The following is a 22,117-nucleotide window of genomic DNA, read 5'->3' as shown; positions in this document are numbered from 1 at the left end:
ATGCTGGCCATCCTTGCATCAGGGAAACATCAGGTCCATATCTTTCCAAGGACACCTTCACTTAAAGGTGAAATATTTTAAATTAATAGAAAATGCCTCAGCTTGGGCCCTGTCCTCAATGTGTGCATTAAATTTTCAGTTGCATGAGTAGAAAGGGTAATTCTCTTCTTCTTCTTCTTCTTCTTCTTCTTCTTCTTCTTCTTCTTCTTCTTCTTCTTCTTCTTCTTCTTCTTCTTCTTCTTCTTCTTCTTCTTCTTCTTCTTCTTCTTCTTCTCCCCCTGCACAATTAGTCTCCATCCCCATGGATTCAGGCAGTTCATTACTGCAGTTGCAAAATACAGCCGTACCTTGGAAATTGAACAGAATCCATTCTGAAAGTCCGTTCGACTTCCAAAACGTTCGGAAACCAAAGCGCAGAAGCTCCTGCAGCCAATTGGAAGCCGCATCGGACGTTTGGCTTCCAAAAATAGTTCACAAACCAGAACACCCACTTCTGGGTTTGCGGTGTTCGAGAACCAAAATGTTCGAGAACTAAGCTATTCAAAAACCAAGGTACGACTGTATTGCTTCTTCCTACAGCCTGAACCCAAGCAAGCAAGGAAAACACATTAACAAAAGCGGAGGGAAGATTGTTTGGGGTTTCTTGCCACAATGAGAATTACCATCTTAATTTTAAACTCACTTCAGTTTTGCAACCAGCCAACAAGAAGAGAGAGAAACTTTCTTATTGCCACTACACAAATAACTGCTCCCCTCAACTCCCCCCACTGCATGACAACCTTCTTAATCATTGGTTACCTCAACGTTCCAAACACAAGAGGAGTGGTACAATGCCGAATAAACCTTGCCCACTTTCTTGGGATCCTTGACATCCCACACATACAGGCTGTGATCGTTGTAAACACAGGAGAGCCACTGGTTATTGGGGTCAAAGGTCAAGGCAATGGTGTCTGGATACTTGGCATCGGTCACGTTAGAGAAGAGCCGGCTGTGAAGAAAGAGAGGACAATGGTGAATTGTTGGAAGAACAAGTGAAAGAGAAGTGACAAAGTATACCGAAGCTTGGGTGGGGTGGTTGCTTGTTTTGCTGGCCACCACCCCCTATTTTGGCCTCTCCCAACCTGGTGTGCTCCATGGGTTTTGGGATTACAAATCCCATCAGCCCCAGCCAGCATAGCCAGGACGGATCCAGGTTGGGAAAGGCTGACCCAGTTAAACACTTTATGATATAATTACGCTTGCCCACTTATATAATTCTTTCCAGTGTTCAGAAATGCTTCATGCACAATTATCTTGTTTTAATCGTTATTAAGACCCCTGTAACCCAGGTCAGTATTGTAATCTTATTTCAAATGGAGTGGGCAACTGAGAGAGATTGTCTGGTCTCAGGGTAAATATTGCACTTGTGGCAGAGAGGATTCAGTAAGCCTGCAACTTACATGGGGTTATGTTCCAGGGATTGCACCTAAAGCCAAAATCACACATAGTCAAAACCCATTAGGGGAGACAACAACAACAACAACATGAGCCACAAGGAAGGAACCCGGTCAAAGGAACAGTTGATGCACAATGCCTGCTTCTTGTGCCTCCAAACTAGATCAAAGGTCACAAGAAGAAGGCAAGCAGCAATTCACATGTAAAAAAAAAAAAAAAGGCTCTGTGAGGCCCTCTCATGAAAACAGCTCTACCCCTCCAGGTGCAGAAATGCATCTTGCATTTGAGTGTTGCATATGCTTACGGTATACATCGGCATTTGCACTCTCTTAATGCTATGGATTGTCTTCCATCAAAATCCTCAAACTGCACAGGCTGATGGGAAAACTTTATCTTTAAAATATTCATTTAACTTGAAAAAAGAAAAAAAAATCAGAGTTTTTCCATTGTAGGAAATGAAGCAGTCTGAAGGGGGCACCCCCCCCTCGTATTTGTTTGCTTGCTTGTATATGTGTGTGTGTGTACACATGTACATGTGCACACAAGTGAGCAAGAAACAGAGTGCTTACAAATAAATCTAGGAAAGGTACTAGGGTACAAAAATGTTTACTAGCCCACGCAATCCTACATCAGTCATGTGACACATCAAACACCCTTTAAAACAACAACAACCAGAACCATCTCTTTCTAGGTCAGAAACCTCTCCAGCTAATCATCTGGAATCTGCCACCACCATTCTTACTACCTGGACATGGCTGCTTACAAGGTGTCCACATTTGAATATATTCTCCTATGACTCTTGCCTCTTCCCTTTATTCTCCTCCCTCTACCAACAGTCCATTAGCAACATTTAGTTTGTAAGTTCCTCAGGGCAGGGACTTGGCTTATAAGTTACCCTGTAAAAAGTGTCACCTTATGGTGATGCCCCTATATTCACACATGCAAACAGGTTGAGTGGGAAAACAGGAAAAATAGCAGACCAGGAAAACTGAGGGGTAAAAACCTTCAAGCTCTAAATAGGTTACCAATCTACGCTGATTGCTTAGTGCTATTATTCATTATGTGGTCCCTATCTCAGAATCCCATCAGATCTTGGAGAAACTGCATGTACATTTTCCGGGGGGGGGGAGGGGGAAATAGAGCAGCAACAGACCCTTATAGTAGCATCCACACATCTAGAACAGTAACTGAAATGCAGAGAATATCAAATAAATAATACATTGTTGTTGTTGTTTTTAAAAAAGATACCTAGGGCAACTGAAAGGGTCAGATTTTGAGAACTAGCAGACCAAAGAATGTAACAGAGATTGTACTGAAAGCCAAGTAATTAATGAAGCATGGGCTGTCAGAAGGGCTCAAGACAAGCATCCCACAAAGAACCTATTGCATGAAATGGTTTTAATGATGTCTGTGGCTTTCAGCTTCCTTTCAAATAAAAAAAATGCATGCAGCTATGTTTGTAATCAGCTCCCAAGCGCCATACTTTTTGGAGCCATGTAATTTTGGCTGCTTGGAGAGAAATTACAGGCATGGGACTGGCAGAAATTGCTTCTGGAGGAAAAAAGAACCAGCACATAGCTGGCCGAGTGCTCCAACAACACGAGGCTTTTAGAAACGGAACAGACAGACTCCGCGTTTGATGCCCAGCTTCCCAGTTCAAATCATTGCAGTTTTAGGATGCAATTCTCATTAGCTGCTCAAGGCTGCATTCCGAGCAGAAGTTTGGCTCAGCAAGGCAAAACTGTAATCCAAACGCGTGAACTATGATTGTGGCCAAGGGATGGGAGTGTGCAGTCATGGCTTTCTCGGCTACAGCTGGACAGGGCGTATCACTTTTTAATCTGCAGAGTAGTTGGTCTTTTCAGACCCAAGAGCCAGTGCACTGAAAAGGCACTTGCCTTGTGCATTTGTATTTTTTTCTGTCTTTCTGGGCTATTCTAGAGAACCAGTTTATTAAGCACTCATCCTGATTTGCTTGCCCAGAGCTTACACAGATGTTAGATCGTATCTGGTCTTCATTGAGAATTTGTTCTCATTCGTTTTACTACAAATCAACAGTCATCCTGCACTCATCCCAATTTCCTTGTGGGATGTTTACACATTTTCCTGTTAATAATTCATTCATCCTACTCTTTTCAATGCATTTCACCATTAGTCTCCTAACTGCAAAAAGTCAGTTTCTTTTTTAATTTGGATTTGTTGTGCTAGGGTGAAAGAACACTTGAATTCGCTTGAAATGTGCAAACCCAGATTTCCTGGTATGTGCTTGAATCTCTCCTGCAAAATGCAAACAATCACGGGACCCTCTGGCTAAAAGGGCAGCAACATGCTAATGGTCTAGCAATTCCAGCTAGCAAGATATTAAAAGACGCTGCACACAGGCATGGAGAGGCTGAACAAGGAATGCTTATTTGCATCAAGCTTGTTTTCTAGAGAAATTCATATTTAATTAAAAGACTTGGAAGGGCAACAAAAGAATGCTTTGTTGTGTGTGCATACCAATGCATAGCTCCAAATATCCAATGATAAAAAGTCCAAGGCAAGCGCATTCTGCCTACTTAAACTCCCCAAAGCCTACTAGGACGATGGCAGATTGAGATTGGGGAGCAGGAAGGGAGAGAGTACTACAAGACAAGCTTTGGGTGTAAAGGCACAGAAGGAACTGCTTTAGAAGGAAGATGGGAGAAGTCAAATTCGTAGGTCACTGGAAACATGTACAGCTGCTTAGTTCTATTAATGCACAAAACTACCTCGTACCTGGTCAGACTATTTGCCTGCCTATCCCAGGACTATGAATGCACTTGAGCAGCACCTTTCCAAAACAGGAATCTCTGCAGATGCCACATATCAAACCTGGATCCTTCTACATGCAATGCACGTGTCCTACTGCTGAGCTATGGGCCCACCTTCACTTTCATTACAGACTGAAAAGGTGAAACACCAAGCAGGGACTCTTGCCATGACTTTGAGACATCGTACAAGATCACAGATTTTGTAATGACAAAAGAGGCTTGTGGGCCTTTCCCTTTTCCTACCTGGCTTCAGTGACGCTGGCAATATCCGTCCCCAGGAAGTGTGGCTTGGGGAGCGTAGTCACAAAGTGAAGGTTCAAAGGGTTAAAAATCCGCACCGTGCCATCCGCACAGCCACAGAAGATGTAATCATGGTTCACAGAGATGCAGTTTGCCACAGTGGTCTGAGGACACAAGACACCCACATGAGCAGCACATTCCTTAAAAAAGCACCACATTAAAAGCATGACAAGGTAGAAGGAAATCAGGGTGGTGGGGACAAAGAGGGACGAAAGTGAAGAAAGTGAGTAATATGAGATGAAGCCACCAAATGAAAAGAAAGGTTCTTGAAAGCGAATATCCTTTCCTAGCAGTTCCTTTCCCTCCTGCAAGTCACACAACAATTATTTACGCACCATACTGAGGCAATATTCCCCTCCACCAGGAGAGGAAACTAACCCTGCCCAAACACACTTTCTGGCTCAGACTTTGTCCTATCCCACTAAATATTCTCCCCGATATTACGATTTGCACCATCGCAAAATATGACAACAAATGGGAGGCATGATGTGGAAGTGGGGTGCTGGAGGCAACAATGCCATTCTGACTTACTGTGAAGCTGTCTGTGTTCTAAGTAAAAGAGAAAAGGTGATTTCAGTGCAGAAAGGAAGGAAAGGAGGAGAGAGAAAGAGAGACATTCAACATGGAGAGTGAGGCTCCTGTTTAAAAAAAAGAAATCACACACACATGCAAACCTTTGTGTTTTACCATATTACAAGGGAGAGCAAGTTTTCAGTGCGGTTCAGTGACAACTCTACACTAGGCGTCTATTCATCACAGATCTAGTTATTATTTCGTTGTAGGCAGAAAAGGCACCTTGCACAATTGCAACCATACAATTATATGATTCTGTTATTCTAATTCAGTTTGTAGTGCAGATCAGTCACAACTACTAGGGCTTCTGCAAATCAGCATTTCTCAAGATTCAGCTACCCATCTGAACAGTAGCAGTAATGTGAGGCTGCATGGAATAGTTACAGGTAGGTAGCCGTGTTGGTCTGCCGTAGTCGAAACAAACAAAATCTGAAGAAGTGCATGCACACGAAAGCTCATACCAATGACAAACTTAGTTGGTCTCTAAGGTGCTACTGGAAGGAATTTTTATTTTGCATGGAATAAATATTCTAAAATCACTTTTACTTAAAGTCCTTAAACGTGTATACATTAGCTTTTGCTAGAGAAGGAAATGCAGTAATGAGCTGCTAAAAACGCTGTTCAAGACAATTCTCATGCAATATTCACAGAGTCTCCCCAGAGGGCACAGTTGGAGTCTTATTTTAGGACACCACCATGCCTGGGTGACAGAGGCTTTCAAGTGACTCTCTGCAGAAAACAATTGTCCAAATGCTAAATATATAGATATATCCAAACACTTCATGAATATATCTCTGTCCCAAACTACAGACGACTTTCAAAATGGACCAATAAAAAGTGCACTTTACTGGGAGGTGCAAATGAACCCTCTGACAACAAACTTGAAATCCTGGTGGTGCCCTATTTGTTTGTAACATAGAAGGTAGAGGTACAAAAAGAACTAAAAACTGTGGAAGGGCCAAAGGGCAGGTGCGTGGAGAAGGGACACTGAACCCTTCCCTAAGCACTTGCTTTCCCCCATGTGTGCTTTTTTCTCCCAGCTAGGCTCACTCCTATCTGAGCCCAGGTAGGAGAAATCTGGGAATGTGGGCTGCAGTAGTATGGGAGGCAAGGAGAAAGGGAGTTTCCGCACCCATGCCCACATACCCCTTTCAATTGTACCTATCGCCTTTCCATCCAAATAGGGCAAGTGTCATTTTGGACCTCACTGGTCATTTGCAGGGTTTGTTTTTGTTTGTTTTTTTGTTTTTTTACAAACTCCCAATAAAATTATTATTATTATTATTATTATTATTATTATTATTATTATTATTATTTGTATCCCGTCCATCTGGCTGGGTTTCCCCAGCCATTCTGGGTGGCTACAACATATCTACAAACATAATAAAAACATCCTTTCTTCCATATATAAGGCTCCCAGGCAGACTCCTTCCAGGCCAAACCTAGACCTGGTTAACTTCATCAAGGTTGCTGCATAGCATGCCTTCAGACCAAGTGTGCTTCAGCTCCCAGGACAACAGCTTGTGTGGGCATCGGCAACGTTTTCCGGCCATGAGCCGGATCGTTCCCGTGGACAATTGTCCGTGGCCCGGACATGTGCAGAAGCGATTTTCGGTGCCACTCTGCCCATGTCCGGGGCTCTGGAAATCGCTTCTGCACATGTCTGGAAGCCAAAAATCGCATCTGGGCATGCGCAGAAGCGATTTCCAGCACCACTCGGCAAGTCCCTGTGCCGCGCTGTGCTGGTTTAGCGCAGCGCACAGGGGACTTGCCAAGCGGGCGGCTCAGTGACTGGGTGGCTCGTGGGCCGGATAAACAGCCTTCGTGGGCCACATCCGGCCCATGGGCCGGACGTTGCTGACCTATGGCTTAGTGCTTTCCCATCATCATCAACCAAGAGTTCCAGGTTCTGCACTTACTCTCAGCTCCACCCACTTGTCCAGCAGCCTCTTCTCGTTGAATTCACACAGGAGACCCGAGGAAGTGATACAGAAAGTGCTGTCTGCTTTTTTGCCCCTGCCGCATGCCACATCTGTGAAGAAGTTGTTCCTTAGTTCCCCAAGCAAACCGGAACGTCCGAGCAAGGGAACTGTAGCATTCACCTGGTACAAAAGAGAAAAATATCTTAGAAGATTGCTGTATGTTGGTGAGCATAAATGTTTCGAACAGGGCATGTGCTACAAATAAATCCACCAACTGTATTATTGGGATATAGTCTAACATCATGTCTTGCTAGAAGACAGGGAAATGATAAACACACTTTCTGAAAGCAGCCTATGTGGCAATCAGTTCCAAGTCAGGAGGAAATCGACACCCCAACACTGCAAGGCTGGATTATGAGAATACGGGATGCTGTCCAAATGATAAAACTAACAAAAACACAGTAAGAGTAAGAGAAGGAAGGCAGGTTGACTATCAATTTATAGAGAAGAGGGTCCCTCTGGCTATAAACTGGTGTAATAAAATTCAGGAAAATGTTGAACAACATGTTCTATTGAGAAAATTGAAAGCGTGAAGGTAGCCTCTGTTTTTAAAATAAATATATTTACAAAATAGCTGAACATTCCTTTTGTAAATCTACTATGTTGATGTTGCTTCTGATAAAAAAAGATAATTAAAAATGTTCTGAAGAGAACTTCTCAGATGCACTCAGTGAATATTATAGGATAAAGCATTTTATTTCTCAATGGCCAATATCATCAATAAAATGAACAACAGATTATCTGTATTTCCAAAATTGTTTAGGGCACAAGCCATCAGCCACCAGCATAAAGCAAAGCGAAACCTTCTGTAGACAATGCATTCTCTCTCCCCGTCTCAACAGTTCCTTCCCATCACCCACATATATGCAGTTTCTCATTTGTGTCTCTCACCTTTGAGGTTTTGCTGTCATCCAGGTACCAAAATTTGATGTGCCGGTTTCCAGCTGTGACAAAGTAGCTGCAATCCTCAGAGAATGACACTGCTGTCACTTTGCTTGAGACCTTATTGGCTGCTACAACAATGTTTTTCTGGAAAGAAAATGTTCAAGCAAATCAAATCTCTTGCTGACCAAAGAGGTTCTATTTGCAAATGTAAGTCGTGAGCGACAAATCACAGATTTGTACTTCGCTTGCAGAAATGGGGTGCAAAGACAGAAGGGCAGAGGGGCAGAAACAACCACCTTCCCTTTCCCCTTCATGTGCTCAGTGTACTGCCAGCAAAGAGCCCACAAACAACTGGGGACCTCCTTTTTGTTGCAGAGTTCCCCTTTGGACACATAGGGCTGCATCCAACTGAATTATGCAATAGAGATGGCTAAGAAAAATCCATTGATATCAGTGGTTCTACTCATGAGTATGACTGAGTTGGCTACATCCCTAATATGCACATTTATGTGTCTATAAGGTATGCAGGCAGACATAGGTTGTGCCCTTCCACCCCCACCTCATCCCTAAGCATAAAATGACACAACAAATTAAACAGCAAGAGTTCTGTAACTTGAATCATCAGCACATACTCATCCCTAACTTGGGATACCATACATTTAGACTAAGGGACACCACCATTCTTCCTTTCTAAGATACTGCTGCGCATGGCTACATTTAAAAGTACCCAGGTGTGTATTTTACCACAAATTTTATACTGTATTTTATGCTGCTTTTATGTTGTATTACAATTAAGTGTTTTAAATTTGTTGTTAGCCGCCCTGAGTCCGGGTTTCTGAACCAGGAAGGGCGGGGTATAAATAAAAATTTATTATTATTATTTTATACACACACACACACACACACACACACACACACAACATATCTTCCAGACACACATAATAGAAAACATCCAAGTCACTGCACCAAAGAGACTATGGTTCTATGATTCTAAGACATAAAATTTATACCATCTTTGGTTGGCTCCGAGCCTTGCTTATAACAGTGCTACTTCAGCTTTCACATAATAAAAATGTAGCAATATATGTTTTTTTTTTTTTTAGTTTTAAAAATAAACTTTATTAATAATAATTATTTACACATATAACATTAACATAGAGAAAAAGAAATTAAGAAAAAAGAAAAAGACAAAACTTAACAAAAACAATAACTTAAACAGAACAATATTATAATATATAATAATATTATAATATCTCTAAATCATAATTATAACATAACAAAAATAGAAAAACTGACATTAAAAAAAAAAAAAAACCCTAATCGTCAAACAGAACATAAAAATTTATAATAGGACCAGATAAGGATAGACAAATCATTCTTTCCGAGAGTCATCCATACTTGGCCCCTTATTTTCCCAAATTTTAATCTAAATCATTTTGACCATTAGTGTTAAAAAGCTAACCGCTAACTGCCCTCCCCCTGCCCTCTCCCCCTGATGACTTCCAGTCATTCCTATATGTTGATTATCTTTCTTTCTTCTGATGCATACTCAATTTGATTTTTTTTTCCTTCTCTCTGATTTCCTTGCCTTTCCTACCTCTGCCACAAGATTCGCTTATTCGACCTTATTTTTCATATAAAGTTCGAAGGATTCCCAATTCTTGCCCGCTTTTTCTCTACCCAATCCTTTTGAAATCCCATTTTTAATAGCCAAATTCTTATATCCCACTACTTTCAGTAACCAATCCTTTATGTTTGGAATTTTATCACTTTTCCAGTTTTGTGCGATTAGGACTCTGGCGGCTATGGTGCTATACATTACCACGCATCTGTTTTCAGCCTTGATTTCGTCACTTAACATACTCAAAAGAAATATTTCCGGATCTTTCTTGAATGATGTTTTGGTTATCTTTTTTAACTCCTTATATATTTCATCCCAAAAATTTCTTATTTTTTTACACCACCACCAGACATGTATAAATGTTCCAGTTTCTTCCTTGCACCTCCAGCAGGACTTATCATTTCCCTTGTATATCTTTGCCAAGCGCACCGGGGTTAGATACCACCTAAATTGCATTTTATAGATATTTTCTTTTAAATCATAACTAGTTATCATTTTGATATCCCTTGTCCATAATTTTTCCCAATTTTCATACATTATTGGTTTACTCACATCTTGTGCCCATTTAACCATTACATCTTTCGTTAATTCATCTTTGGTTTCCCATTCCAAAATCACTTCATACAAATTTTTTATAAATTTATTTCCCCCTTCCAATATTATTTTACCAAATTTAGACATCTCTTTTTCGAAGCCAATTATCTTATCTTTTTTAAATCTTTCATTAATTTCAAAATATTGTAACCACACATTACAATATTTTCTAATTTCATTATAATCTTTTAATTTTAAATTCCCATCTACCTTTTCTAATAATTCATTATATGTTGGCCAATTATTTTCCATATTTATTTTTTTAACTGATATTATTTCTTTAGGTGATATCCACCACGGTGTCTTCGGCTCCAATATCCCCCTGTATTTTATCCATGTTCTGTAGATTGATTTCCTAATAATGTTGTTCCACAAGGCATTGTGTACATTTAATTTTTCTCTTGACAAATGCCAGTGCCAACCAAACCCCAGCCCAGCACCTTCAAGGTCCAGAACTTCACTATCTTTTAACTCAATCCATTCTTTTAACCAAAATAGGGCAGCCGCATCATGATACAATTTGAAATCCGGTAAATTTAATCCACCTCTTTCCTTTTTGTCAATTAATACTTTATATCTGATCCTCGGCTTTTTCCCATCCCAAATAAATTTGCTAATATCTTTTCTCCAATTATCGAAGCATTTAGACCCTCCCAAGATTGGTAGGTTTTGAAATAAAAACATCATCGTTGGTAGCACATTCATTTTTATGACGGAAATTCTACCTAACAGTGAGATTTTTAACTTTGTCCACGTTTCCATTTTTCTTTTGATCTCTTTCCAGGTTTTTTCATAGTTGTCTTGGATTAAGTTTATATTATTTGCTGTTATGTAGATTCCTAAATATTTTATTTTTTTCTTAATTTCAATGCCAGTTATCTCTTGTAATTCTTTCTTTTCTGCTTCTTCCATATTTTTTGTTAGGATACCACTCTTATTATAATTTATTTTAAATCCGGCTAATTTCCCAAATTCATTAATCTTTTCCAAAGTTTTAGGGATGCTTTGTAGGGGGTTTTCAGTGGTGACGATTATGTCATCCGCATATGCTCTAATTTTATATCTTTTCAGTCCTAGCTTGATTCCTTCTATTTCTTTTTCTTCTCTAATCTTTTTCAACACGGTTTCCAGCACTATGATAAATAGCAGGGGGGACAATGGGCACCCTTGTCTCGTGCCTTTATAGATTCTAATCTCTTCAGAAATTACCCCATTTATCACAATTCTAGCTCTTTGGTCTTCATATATTGCCCCTATTGCTCTTCTCAACCTTTCTCCAAATCCCTGCTCCTCTAATACTTTCTTGAGAAAAGCCCACGACACTTTGTCGAAAGCTTTCTCAGCATCTATTGTTAATAATGCTGCTTGTTTTCCTCTATTACTCTCCAGGTGTTCAATGATATTAACAATATTTCTTATATTATCTTTAATCTGTCTGTTTTTGATAAATCCAGCCTGGTTTTCGTGTATAATTTCTTTTAGTATTAAGTTTAATCTATTAGCTAAGACTCCCGCATAAATTTTATAATCATTATTTAGAAGTGATATGGGCCTATAATTTACTGGGGATTCCAGGTCACTGTTCTGCTTAGGTAATAAGGTAATAATTGCATCTCTCCAGGTGTCTGGTGTCTTACCCTCCTCTAAGATTTCATTAATTAATTTTTTCAATGGTGTTATTAATATATCCTCTAATTTTTTATAATACTCTATTGGTAGGCCATCAGGCCCTGGAGATTTCCCGATTTTCATTTTTTGTATTACTTCTCTAATTTCCAATTCACTTATGCTTTCATTCATTTTTTCCATTTTCTCTTTCATAATTTTTGTTAGTTTTGCATTACTTATATATTCTTCTATTTCCCTTTCATTTTCGTTTCCTTTTTGATACAATTCTGTGTAAAAATCCTCAAATACTTTCCTTATTTCCTTGGGTTTTTCTATCATCTTCCCCCTTATTTTTAATCTATTGATTATCCTCTCACTTTTCCTTTTTTTTAATTGCCACGCGAGCAACTTGCCTGGTTTGTTGGCCCACTCGAAATACTTATACTTCCAAAATTGCATTTGTTTTTCCATTTCTTGCTCTATTAGGTTTTCATACTCTAATCTCAAAATTTTAATTTCTTGTTCAATTTCTTTATTTTTTAATTTATATAATAATTTCTCCTTCTTTCTTATCTTTTCCATTAATTCTATTTTCTTATTTTCCTTTAATTTCCTATCAATTTTATTTTGCTGGATGAAATAGCCCCTCACCACCGCTTTTCCTGCATCCCATATTGTTTTCAAATTTACCTCCCCGTTCCGATTGAGTTCAAAATATTCTTTCATTAATTCGCGCGCTCCCTGTACAATCTTTTCATCATTTAATAGGAAGATATTCATCCTCCACCTCCTGTTTCTTTCTTGTTCTGTATCCTCTAGACCAAGTGTTACTGGGCTATGATCGGTTAATGTCTTGGGGAGTATTTCTACTCTCCCAATTTTAGTTGTTAATTCTTTGGAAATCCAAATTCCATCGATTCTGCTCGCTGTCTGGTGCACGGAAGAATAATAAGTGAAGTCTTTTTTAATTGGGTATTTATGCCGCCACGCATCAACCAGATTTAAATTTTCCACCATATTATTGAAGCTTTGGGGAAGTTTAATTTCTTTCTTTTTTCCTCTATTCACTGATTTATCTAATTCTGGTTTCTGAACTCCATTAAAATCTCCCATGATTAATATATTTTTTTCTATATGTTCAAATAATTTCCTTTCCAAAACTTGAAAAAAATTACTTTTTCTCCCATTGGGTGCGTATATTCCCACGATTAACCATTTTACTCCTTCAACTTTTATCTCTACCATTATTATTCTCCCATCTTGATCTTTCCAAATTAAATTCGGTTCCCATTTTCCTTTGATATAAAGTACAACTCCTCTTTTTTTTTTATCCGCAGCCGCCACAAATGTCTTCCCTAATTTCTCATTTTCAAGAATTTTTTCATGTTTTTTGTTAATATGCGTCTCTTGGAGACAGATTATATCCCAATTAGGTTTTTTTAGCACATGTCCCAATTTATTTCTTTTTTTCTTATTATTTAAGCCATTCACATTCCATGAAATTGTTTTGAGTTTCATTTTATTTATTTTCAAATTTTCAATTTATTATCGATTTATTTATCAAAAAAGAAGAGGAGTTTCTCTCCTTTATATATGTATGAAAGATAAAAGATATATATACTTTCCCACTTTTTCTTTCTCTTATCATTCACTAGTCACACAAAAAACACAACAGTACCCAACAGAAGAAGCATTTTTTCGGGGGAGTTCCCAGTACCCATTATACCTTGAGGCGTGTTACATTATTTCCCTTACATCCCATTGTGACTCCCCTTGTCCGTTTCCTTTAACATCTTAAGTCTCTAATATCTGCCCCTCTTCCTCTTCTATCTCTGCAACGTTTTCTTCTTCGACTTTGGCACTATCTTCATCTTCGTCCTCCAGGCTGCTGTCTAGTTGTTCTTCTCCTGGTCTTACCCTTTCGCCACCTAGCTCCTGCCAGTACTTTCTCCAGAAAATGTCCGCTTGTCCTACTGATTCAAACTTTCTCCGCCTTCCTTTATAATAAAAAGATAGTCCCTCAGGATATTCCCATCGAAATATTATTCTCTTCCTTTTTAATGGTTTGGCTAGAAATTGGTACTTCTGTCTCTTTTGAATCAGCCTTGGCGGAATTTCCTTCAGGATCACTATCTCCACTCCATGTATTCTCAACTTCTTTTTCCCTTTTTTCTGTAGGATTTTTTCCACTAACCATCCGGCAGTGAAAGTCACCAGACAGTCCCCCGGCCAGTTATTCTCTTTCGCCTTCTTTGAATTCACTCTAAATGCTTTCTCCACTCTTTCTTCAATCCCCTCCTTTTCCAACTCCAACCAGCTTGCTATTTCTTCCACAATTAATTTCTCGATGTCTTCATTATCTTTTTCAGGGATATTTCGAAACCTTAACGTCTTCTCTCTTAATTTTAACTGCATCATCGCGAGTGCGTCCAAAGCGGCCTCCTGTAATGCTCTATGTTCTTCTAGATCTTTTCTCATCTTTTCCATCTCCTTTCTGTCTTCTTTCTTTTCTTTGTTTGCTTTCTGGATGCTGTTCTCTAGTGCCAAAATTCTATTTTTCATCTCTTGAATTTCTGCTTCCGTTGCTCGACTTTTATCCTCCACTTCTTTCAGCTCATTTTTTATATCAGTTCTTTCTTTTTCGCCTTGGTCCATTTTTTCTTCCATTTTGTCTACTTTTTCTTCCAAAGATTTTACTCTATCACTCATTTCCTTTTTAATCTCAGTCAAGTCCTTTTTGACATCTCCTATGTCACTTTTTAAGCTTAAAATAAGCTCTCTCAAATCCAGCTCCGCCTCCATTGTGGAACTCCTTCTCTGCTGTTGACTTCCTGTTCCTGCTAGTTTTGGTGGCATTTTAATTATTTTAATTATTTTCCACTGCAGTTACTCTCTTTGTCCACCAGATGGAGTCTGCCCCTTGAGTCACTTAGAATGGGCTGTCTTTTATATTCTTCCTCTGGCGTCGCTGTTTTACTTCACTCAAAAAGGACTGTGTTTTTAGACTCTTCCTCTGGCGTCGCTGTTTGAGTCACAATCGGACTTTAGCTCTCTCTTAAATCACCTCTCTTTGTCTTCAGCTCTCCCCCTACTTCCTGCTTCTTCTCTTAGCTCTTTTGCTCAGTCATCTTTACTGTAAAAGCATCCACCATTTTAAAACTCAGAACTTCTAATTATCAGTCTTACTCTCAAGTAGCGCCACAGCCCGTCAGAGCCCCACTCGATCGCTGCTTTTCCCCAGCCTTCCAATCGCTCCCCTCTCACGCAGTTGTCTCTTTCTCAACCCTTTCTTTTCAGGCAAGGTTCAGTTGCATGCATTAGTTTAATCTCAACATATGGAAGACTTCGCTTAAAAGAACTTCATAAGCTTAAAAATCTTTGTCTTACTTCAGTCTTATCCCGGCAGCGTTCCTTAGATCTTACTACTGTTTTTTTCGCACGTTCTTAAGGCTCCCTCCCCCTTCTTTGTGCTTCCAACTCACGTTGCGCTCTCCTCCTTTTTAAATTCCTTTTAAGTTCCTTCTAGAGCTCAGTTCATTAGGGGGGAGGGGATCTTCTCCGCAGCTCTTGATTAAACCCACGCTCCAGTTCGAGGTAAGAATGAGAAAAGGGAAATTTTACCGACCCTGGTCGCGTCGCTCTTGCAGGCTTGTATTAAGGAAACTGGTCTCAGCGCCTCCGTGTCCAGGTCTCCCCCTCTCCTCAGCTTTCCAGCGAGGGATGCCAGGAGCTCCTTTTAGACACCACCGGCTTCTTCAGTTGAGAATCGCCTTCCCAACCTTTTTTTGTGGGGGCGCGAAATGCCGTCGACACCCCTTTTTCCTTAATAACTTTTACCGAGGCTGCAGAGCTCTCGGCAAGAGCGTGTAGCGCGTCCCGCGGCAAAACCGGAAGTCAGCAATATATGTTTTAAGCTCAGTATGCACTGTGTCTGGGCACATTTTCCTTCATACCTAGATAGAAGGATTTTAGAGAAACTTATTTCAAGATGATAAAGCTGACAGCATTCTCAATCTCCCCTTTTCTGGAAGGGGAAGAAATGTGTGCATTAGACTCCCACTTGATTTGGTATCTTCATGGAGCATCTGCGTCTAGTTACCTGTAGGTAACTAAGCTACCAAGGGAAGGGTATTGCCTAGTCCATCACCACACACAAACACAAGCTCTCACTAGCGCAGGAAAAAAAATCAGATTAGGACCTCAAATAGATATAACCGGGAGATGTATTCACATGCCTGGTTATCAAAATTCGGTGTGTGTGTGTGTGTGTGTGTGTGTGTGTGTGTGTGTGTATGATTTGCTTATGACTAAATCTGACCTATCAGAATAAAATATTTTGAAACAAGTGGATTAATGTGGACAGGTAAGACATAGTGAAAGATCTTAAATAACATGGCAAAATAGCCCAAAGTCAAATCCTTGAACATGGTTAACATAACATGCTGAACAGCAGGCTATACACATAAAAACTAAATAAGCAGATTATTGCCCCTCGCCTCTCAAACAGTCTAGTCTGTATTAGCTTGGCACAAAAAAGGCATTCTCGTCTTCCTTGTGTTAAACATCTTATGCATGAATTCCCACATGTAAACAAGAAAGCTTAATACATATCAACTTTTGCAGGAAATAAAGTACACTCTTGTTTAAAGAAAAACTGCCAGTTTATTTGTTCATCCGATCAAAGGATTCTCTCTCCCTGGAGAAGCAGCTTCTGCTATCAGCAATAACAATTGTAAAAAGCATTTCTGGATATCACAGGGAACAAAAAAAAATTAAAGACCTTGGGAGGACACGGACGGACACACACACACACACACACACACACACACCACTTTGCTACCAAAGAGCCTAGAATGAATACCACCTAAAACATAGTAAACATGTTCTTTCATCTTATGAAAGTACCATGGGCTCAATGGTAGAGCATCTGCTTTGTGTGAAGACAGTCCTAAATTCAATCCTTGATATGCCCAAATAGAGCTGAGAATGTCCCTGTCTGAAACCCTGGGGAGCTGCTGCTAGTGAGGTGGAACAATTCTGTGACTTGGTATAAGCGAGATCACTGGTCCATCTATGTTCCAGTCGAAAGTATGGAAAAGGAAGAATTGCCTGCTGCGATATTCCATTGTGTGCACATTAGATAAGAAGGAGAGGAAGTCATGAAGATAGGCGGGCTGTTTTCTTTCCAATGAGGCTACTGCCAGATTTTAGCATGCTTATTCCAAAAATTAATTTAAACCCCCACCACCATCACTACCCACAGATTCCACTTCTGCTAATGTGAATACTAAAAAGAATATTCTTATATTATTATTATTATTATTATTATTAAATTATTATTATTATTATTATTATTACCTTCCAGGACCATACATTGACTATCATGTCATGTTGGTAACCCACAGACACAATGTACTTGGAGCTCGGGGAGAACGCCACACATGCAACACCATACTTATGTTCGTGAAGTTCAGCCACCTGGGTCCGTTCAGCAACATCCCATACTCGAACAGCAGGCATGTGCCCACTCTGGAAACGAGAAACAACAATGGCAATGAGCAGAGGCACTTAATACAAACCTTAAAGCCAGTGGCGATGCATTGGTCCAGTAAACCTGAAGGAGCGTCTCCACATCCATCGCTCTGCCTGGACACTGAGGTCCAGTGCCGAGGGCCTTCTGGCAGTTCCCTCACTGCGAGAAGCCAAGTTACAGGGAACCAGGCAGAGGGCCTTCTCGGTAGTGGCGCCTGCCCTGTGGAACACCCTCCCACCAGATGTCAAAAAGAAAATTAACGACCAGACTTTTAGAGGACAGCTGAAGGCAGCCCTGTTTAGCAAAGCTTTTAATATTTAAGAAATTAGTGTATTTTAATATTTCTGTTGAAAGTCACCCAGAGTGGTTGGGGAATATTATTATTATTATTATTATTATTATTATTATTATTATTATTATCCACCTACATATACAGTCAATTAAATACACTTTGCAATGTGCATGACAAGTCAAATGTGCATTTCTGCACAGAAATCTTCAGCTAAAAATATGATTATTATTTTTACTCTATAAAGGATGATTTGCAGCGCTAGAAACACCAATTCTTATGAAGGAATACAGAGGGGACCCTGGAAATTACAGTGTGGTTAGCTTAACATCTGTTCTGGGAAAACTAGTAGAAAACTAGTAGAAAACTAGTAGAAAACTAGTAGAAAGCATTATTGAGAGTATAATTCCCAAGCATATAGAAGAAGAGTCAGCATAGCTTCTGCAAGGTTAAGTCCTGTAACACTAACCTTTTAGAGTTATTTGAGACTGTTAGCAAGAATATAGATAAGGAGATATAGATAGAGACTTAAAGTATTCTTTAGGAGAGGGGACACTCCTGAAAACTCCCAAATGAGGGAGAAATTTATGCTAACTGCAGCAGTCTGTAAAGAAAACTAAGAAATAATATGAAGAACACAGTTAAATTAGCCCCATAAGTGACCATATTATTTTGTTTTAAGAGTAAATGATGAACAGGAACAGGCTTTGCTGTTTGTTTGTTTGTTTGTTTGTTTGTTTGTTTGTTTGTTTTTAAAGAACTCTTCTTTTGTTCCATTAACACCTTTCTCTAGTACTGCAACCAAAATGAAGCACTTTATTTTAAAGTGAAATATAGAGAAGTACATGCCTGACAGGCAACTCCTACTCAACAGCTTCCTCGTGATTTCACAAAAGCCTGTAAAAAGGTGGCCTTCTAGGTGACATCACCATGGCAACCAAAGCGGAGCCTTTTTCTAGCCAGGGTTAACTGAGCCTCTTGATAATGTGCAGGTAAGGGAAAGTCTCTGGTGCAGAGAGGGGTCAAATAATAAAATGCCTGTACTGTATCTTTATATATACATATATTTAAAAAACCAAACAAACATGTACCTGGCACAATGGCCTAGCTTCTCCATTGAATAACAACCTACCTATCACATTTCAAGCTATCTTCATGCATACTGGCAACACACCATTCCTCTGCCGAGAGAGCTGCACTGTTTGCCAGTTGCTACTGGGTCAGCTTCAAGGTTCTTGCATTCTAAACAACTTGGGGCCAAAGTACCTTAAGGACAACCTGATCTCTTATGCTCCGTCTTGATCACTGAGATTCTTTGATGGGGCACTTACTGTGGTTCCCCATGACCCTTTCAGTCATAATTTACATGGGACCTGGCCTGTGGATCTCCCTGCCAGCAGAGCTCTGGCACGAATTATCCCTGCCTTCTTTTAGACATCACCAAAAAACAGTGTTATTTAGACAGGGCTTTGAAATGTGAATTTTCCTTTAGTCTAGTAGTATTAGTGGATGTTTTTATTGGTGTTTCGTTGATGATTTATTGTAATTTTTGCATGGGGTAGACCGCCTTCTTGCATTTTTAGGAAACTGTGGTTTATAAATATTTATATATAGTAAAATAAAGATGAGATTTACACACACACACACACACACACACACACACACACACACACGTTCTTCCCACCAGATGTAGGAAATATCTCTCATGTCTCACATTTTATTTTCACGTACTGTACAGGTGTAGACAGGCCAGACTATCCCTAGCAGAACAGTGCATTGGGGGAGGAGAGCTGAGATCGCTCCATCTGGAGAGCAGAAATACTTGCTCTGACAGAACGTTTGTATTACTGAAGCATCGATTTTCACCTATTGTTATTATTACACAGCAGGTTTCTAACATTATGTACATCAATGGAGGAAGTTGGTAGAGATGGTTCCTGCTCTGGAGAGGTTCAGTAGAAGAGGGAGAAAGGACATTTCACTAATTATTTCTTTAATTATTACTCATCTTTTTGCAGTGTGGGGAGGTAATCATCTCTTAAATTTTATATTTAAAGTCCAAGGCATCTGGGGTAATAAAAAAAGAAATGTTTGTGTGCAGGGCCCAATTGGAATCCGCCTCAGAAGACATCTCTGGCATCTGTCCAACATGGACAAGAAGAGGACAGTCAACATTTTTGTGGGCTTCCAGCATTCATCAATTCAGGCTTCATTACACTTACAGTATGAGCATTGTGTATCTGGTCTGCATTAGAAACTGAATGCAGTCATCTTTGTCCTCCTTTTATGCATCTCTCAAAGGAAAAAACTTTCTGCCAGCAACTAAACCCCGCCAAAGCCACAGGCACCAGGATCTTTGTCACTATTCTCAAGGCTTCCTTCCAAATGTGCTTTCCTTTCCTCTCTTAAAAAAATTAAGTAAGACTGTTAACGTTGTTCTCTTTGTATCCCGAGGGGTGAAATCCAAGGAGGAAAGCAGCAACCAGGACCTTTGGTCGACTTCCTCTACTTTCTCCCTTGAACGAATAAGGGGTGGGGAGAGGCATGTTTAAGGGCCCTCAGCTAACTCCCACCCTGCAAATCCAATCTGTGCTTTCATTTGTCCAAATGTCTGATCTTCACTCCCTAGAAAATAGTTTTAAAAGCAAACCTACTGAGACCAGATAAGCAACTGAGCTCATGCAGGTTTCCTCTTTAAATGCTTTGCCCAAATTGTAACACACTGGCAGTTCCCTTATGGATCTTTTAATCAGATAATCATATCTTCTCAATGTGAAATACCCCTCCTATTCCCCCACCCTTGGGAGAGAGGGGGATACTTATCCCTTTTTTTATCTAAACACATGGACATATTTTCCTAATAAGATAAGGAGACGCCTTATACTGAGTCAGACTAACAGGACATCTGGGTCAAAATATGAGTCTAGGGAACAGTAGATCTCCAGCATTGGAGAGGTCTTTTCCAGGGTTTCCATGTAAGATCCTATAATCTTATCCTGTAAGACAGAACCTCCTATAGGTGAAAAATATGATCTGCCACTAAAAATTGGCTCTTCCCAGATCCCAGCCACACATTATGGATGCTCACACAGCTCCTCCAACTCTTCAGACAGAATCTTCCAGCATTTACTGGGAGAGAAGCAGTTTGCTTTCAAAATGCAAATCTTTCCTGCTCTGAAAGTTTTAGAAAGCACCCTTCGATACTAGCTATTCCCCACGCAACCCTCACTCCCATCAGACAACTCTTTAATGGAGCCAGGGCCGCCTTCTTCTTCTTCATTCTGGGAGGACAGGAAAATGCCTCACACAAATCCAGCCTTTTTAGTCTGTTGGGATAGTTGTGAGAAGGAGGCATTTGTATCTCTGGACCATGAAGAAGAAGAAGAAGAAGAAGAAGAAGAAGAAGAAGAAGAAGAAGAAGAAGAAGAAGAAGAAGAAGAAGAAGAAGAAGAAGAAGAAGAAGAAGAAGAAGAGGTGTTTGAATTTGATATCCCCTTATCACTACCCGAAGGAGTCTCAAAGCGGCTAACAATCTCCTTTCCCTTCCGCCCCCACAACAAACACTCTGTGGGGTGAGTGGGGCTGAGAGACTCCAAAGAAGTGTGACTAGCCCAAGGTCACCTAGCAGCTGCATGTGGAGGAGCAGAGACGCGAACCCGGTTCCCCAGATTACGAGTCTACCGCTCTTAAACACACTGGCCTATCAGCTTCCTATATGAGCAGTTAGGCTGTCAGTCACCATCACTTACCTCTCCAGTAACCAGGTATTTTCCATCAGGAGAAAAAGCAAGGGCTGTAATAGTCTTTCTGTATAAAGAGAGGAGAGCTTATTGTGAAACAGTACTGACACTGGGTGAAGAGCTGAGGAATTTTCAACTCCCACAAAAACATGTAAGTGGGTTTGTGTGAATGAAAACATAGCCAAGACAGTCTTTGCCAGGTGAGCTTAACAGTGTTAAGTAATTCCAAACGTTGCGCTCTGAATTTGTGAGATGCTGAAGAGTTACGACATACTAGAACAAATTGTGGCTTTTAAAGCTTTTCATGCTTTAAAGTTTGGCTGCAGGTATGGGTGTGCAAAATAAACATGGAAGAATTCCTTATGCATCCATGTGAAGCCGATAGTCTCTCTCTCCTGGATACTTTGCCAACTAACTTTATTTGAGCCGTTAATCTGATAAGGAGCCATGCCCAGAGGAAAGAGGGGTTCTATCCAGAACAACAGCCTGGATAATTTCATAACACATTATGACAGAAACAGCAGCATAGCCTGGACACGTAAGAACATATTCTGTTAACGGGTTTTTTGGTGCTGTTCTTAACACCTATACCTGCAGAGGAACCTTGAACAATTTAAAACTATTGGTATCATGTAAGAAGTCATTTAAACTTCTCTGTACTGTTTTGGGGGATAGGGAGTAGGCAGGTGTGGGGGACTCTCTGGTCCTGAATGGGGTAACTGTGCATGCCCCTGAAGGACCAAGTGCACAGTCATTTTGGACTCAC

At 40.1% G+C, this 22,117-nt stretch overlaps 1 protein-coding gene across 5 annotated transcripts in view; it reads right to left on the bottom strand.

The window, feature by feature from the left end:
* MAPKBP1 (mitogen-activated protein kinase binding protein 1) overlaps positions 1-22,117 on the bottom strand; it is a 139,583-nt gene that overhangs the window by 37,712 nt on the left and 79,754 nt on the right. For all 5 annotated transcript variants that reach the window (XM_035111943.2, XM_035111951.2, XM_035111968.2 and 2 more), the window contains 6 exons: positions 21,361-21,418; positions 17,148-17,318; positions 7,973-8,110; positions 7,019-7,201; positions 4,470-4,630; positions 799-988 (listed from right to left, as the gene is read on the bottom strand). In XM_035111943.2, coding sequence (XP_034967834.1) covers positions 799-988; positions 4,470-4,630; positions 7,019-7,201; positions 7,973-8,110; positions 17,148-17,318; positions 21,361-21,418 — 901 coding nt within the window. The remainder of the gene's footprint in view (positions 1-798; positions 989-4,469; positions 4,631-7,018; positions 7,202-7,972; positions 8,111-17,147; positions 17,319-21,360; positions 21,419-22,117) is intronic.

This window comes from Zootoca vivipara, chromosome 1 (assembly GCF_963506605.1).
Source record: "Zootoca vivipara chromosome 1, rZooViv1.1, whole genome shotgun sequence".
In the NCBI taxonomy this organism is placed as follows: Eukaryota; Metazoa; Chordata; class Lepidosauria; order Squamata; family Lacertidae; genus Zootoca; species Zootoca vivipara.
The sequence above is the reverse complement of the archived record's forward strand: the minus strand, read 5'-3'. Positions and strand labels throughout refer to the sequence as shown.